Here is a 3501-nt window from a genome sequence, read left to right on the forward strand (position 1 = left end):
TAACGTAATATACTGCAAGAACAGCAATTTAATACATGGTAACGCGAGGAGAGGGTAAGATACACATTGTGCTCTGTTGAAAACGACGGTGGCGGAGGAGCTGGTTAAGAGCATGTGTAATAAATTCAACCCTCGAACTATGTTCAGCATCCGAGATATACCTCAATCTCTGAATACAAAATAACTTACGGTTTTTCACTGATGGGCCCTATTGGGAGTACGAAGCTTATTTCTAGCACAGGCAGAGAACATGAAGCTGACTCAGTTCACGAGGATGGGAAAATGGTACCATGGAGCACAGGGAGGGCCTTGCCTCCATGTCCCATGTCACCACCGCCGACTGAAACTCCTACCTGTCAAAACCCTTCTTCTTTTGTTTTTAACTTTATCTGGTGTCAAGATTATCTTTGCAAATTTGTTGAAGATTATGAATACTCTTCCCAGAAAATGCACACACGTGCGCGTGCGCGCGCGCACACACACACACACACACACACACACACACACCCCTGTGCATAGTAATTCATGATGCTCATGGATGTTCTCTTGGAAAGAACTTTTCTAATGGAGCGATTTTTATTATCTTCAGCGAATGAGTCAATTAATATTTGAAAACAGATTTTCACCACTTGATTTCCTTTTTAAAAATTTAGTATTTAACATCCTGACTTGTAACCCTCCTAAAAGATTTTAGATATTTCATTTGTTTTGTTTCACTGTGATCAGCATTTTGAACAAACCTTCGTAGGTGTTTCTTAAATGCTTAATTTCTGGGGAATTTGTATTTATTTTGGTTAGGAAAGCACAGCAGACATTGATGTATGCCTTCCTAGAAATATTTTATTATAATTTTATGAGGAAATAAGCAAAGACATGGTAATGTTATTCCTATATTTGTTTATGTTAAATAAACAGCGATGATCCACAGAATCTTGACCATAATTCAAACTCTAAACCCAAAGTATGTACATAGCTACTATAATCACAGAGGAAAAATTTTGAAAATATGAAGAAAAAGCCTTTTAAAACTCACCCTTAATGGGTACATAAACAGCAATATTGTTGAGTCAATCTATGAATTTCTGTATGTATCTCTTATATTTTAAGATTGGCACAGAGAAACTTCCCAGATATTTGATGTAAGAATTTGTTTTGAAAAAGTTTGATAATTAATGTAGAGCTGCTCTAATAATACCTTTTTTTTTTAGAAATAAAACTTTAGGAAAGTATATAATAATCAAAATTTACCATCTTATTTTTTCCTTTGAGACCAAGCATCACAGACCAAGACCAGCTAAGTTTATAATAATTTATTATAGTTGCATATCACTTGCCATATATAATAAATTATAGAAATCATAGCATCTTTATAAACTATTTGGTATATCATATTCACTTCCTAATGCTTACTGCAGTAACTGTATGAAATTTACTTAGATTATGTTTTAGCATTAGTCGGAAGATAAAAAAACATTATAAAATTGTTTCACAGTACTTTGGATTTATAAAGGACCCCATCATGCTAACTTTTACGCAACCTGTTTGAAATGTATAAAAACCCTTTACAAACCAAAAGGTGGCCTATGGTTTTACTGAGCTGCTGAAGTTATCTTAGTTATCTTAAATTTGTACTTAACATCCATGTGGCACACTTTTCCAGGCATTGTAATAAATGCAAATAAATAATCAATTACTGATCTCTAAAACTCTATACCAACAGAAAACATTGAGGCTTGGCAACATTTTGAACATTCAGATAAAAAAATTCAGTAAACAATGTATGCATGGTATCCCTTCTCCCTGTTCTCCCTCTCCCTCCCCTCTCCCCCTACCCAGTTTGGTTAAAAAAAAAAAAAAGTTCAGTTTAAATTTAAGTCCTAGGGTCTGACAAAGTGACCCTGGATGCAGGTCATCTCCAGCCATCTGTTCTCTTCCTTTCTCCTTACACCTGTCCAGACTCTCCTATCAGCATCAGTCCTTTCGTGCAGGGAGAGTTTTCAAATCCTTGCTGAAGCACTTTGATCCCCACGGTAACAGCACAGGCATGAAATTGGCTGGAGTCTGTGTCTCAAGTCGTCCGGCTCCGGTCCCTCTCCAGACTCTGGAGTCCCGACAGAAGAGACACTTGCAAGGCGGCAGCAAACGCCGCACCTGCCAGAATCACACAAACTCACTTGGTCTTTGCATGTCCGCTCTCGGATAACGTCCTTATCCGTGCTCTCGTCCTCAGTGAACTTTGATGGAGTATTTCCGCAGTTTCAGAAACTGGAAGAGCTTGTCTTTTGTCCTCTTCTTCAGGGCCATCAAGGCTCGTGTTTTCTCCTCCAAGTCTTGATCTATGGCAAAGATGATCTTGGCTCTCTCCTCTGCTTTCTTGTCTCCAGAGTTTTTGAAGAGCCTTTGCAGAGACTCTTGGTCTATGTTTTCGAAGATGTTGCCCACGGCTTTCTTGCGAGAGGCTGTGTCGAAGTGGTAGCCGTGGACGGACGGGCTGACTCGCAGCGACGTGGACATGCTGATGGCTGGGCGGCCTCGCTTTGCTCTCATCGATGTGGGATCTTCCGGAATGCAGCTCCCGGCTCTCCAGAGAGTGTGTAGCAAAGTCATCCCGGGACTGCTATTTAAAGTGTGAACAAAAGCTCCAAGGCTCAAATTACACTGGTGACATCAGAGTGATCTCAAGGAAGAATAATCACAGGCAGATTTAACAGTTGAGTTGCCAACATCCTGCTCTTGTGCAAAATGTTACTAAAAGCTGAGCTCAGGGATCGGGGCAGGTTGTCAGTACTTCTTTCTGCTTCACGTTGTGGCCATGCATTATACGGACTTGGGCCCTTCTTTAAAATATAGCTGAAAACAGGAAGCTGCGAAGATAAGACACAAGGCAGCTTAGACTTTCAAAATCTTTCCAAACAACAATGGGAACAAGGGCTTCTGCTAACCACAGGTGAGTTTTAATTCCCAGAGGAGCTGTTAAAGTGCACGCCAAACACTGGGCAGTCCACATGGGTGCCCTTTGGACGTCCCTGTCAGAGGGAACTCCTGCCCCCTTGGGAGAAAGCTTGACGATCAAGGACAGCCATTTGAGGTACGGCAGACTGCAGAATGGAATTACACCTACGAAGTGCTGACATGACACAACCTGAAACCGGGATTTTTCAGAGACCGTATGCAACTGCTGGTCTGCAGTCACTGAATAAAACTGTAATTTGATAATAGTAATAACAATAGAGAGCATCTCCCTAGGCTTGTGTCTATACCAATAATAATAGTGATCAAAAAGGGGGGAGGAAGAGTTAATCAGCTACTTTATATACCTGATTATGTACATAATACTGAAATGGAATTGGTTGACCTTTTGTTTTAAAATTTATTTTGGCATTACCCAGACATAGAGCAATACCGTCTTTGGCAGAATTTAAATTTGTTCTTCCTGCCTTCCACAGTATTCAGCCAGCCAGTGTCCCCACTGGTGTATGGAGTTGTCATATGCTAAATGTC

The 3501-nt window shown here is 40.3% G+C and overlaps 1 protein-coding gene across 1 annotated transcript; it reads right to left on the reverse strand.

Moving 5' to 3' along the window:
* Positions 1-1183: 1183 nt before the first annotated feature.
* LOC105820623 (chromosome unknown open reading frame, human C8orf4) lies at positions 1184-2898 on the reverse strand. Its single transcript, XM_012657149.1, has one exon. It carries the CDS (start codon positions 2605-2607, stop codon positions 2227-2229), a length of 381 nt encoding a protein of 126 aa, XP_012512603.1. The 5' UTR covers positions 2608-2898; the 3' UTR covers positions 1184-2226.
* Positions 2899-3501: the final 603 nt, after the last annotated feature.

This window comes from Propithecus coquereli, unplaced genomic scaffold (genome assembly GCF_000956105.1).
Source record: "Propithecus coquereli isolate 6110/MARCELLA unplaced genomic scaffold, Pcoq_1.0 Scaffold530, whole genome shotgun sequence".
In the NCBI taxonomy this organism is placed as follows: Eukaryota; Metazoa; Chordata; class Mammalia; order Primates; family Indriidae; genus Propithecus; species Propithecus coquereli.

Excerpts from the sequence above, each read along its gene's own strand:
- LOC105820623 (XM_012657149.1), bottom strand. The coding sequence starts at position 2,607 with ATGACTTTGCTACACACTCTCTGGAGAGCCGGGAGCTGCATTCCGGAA.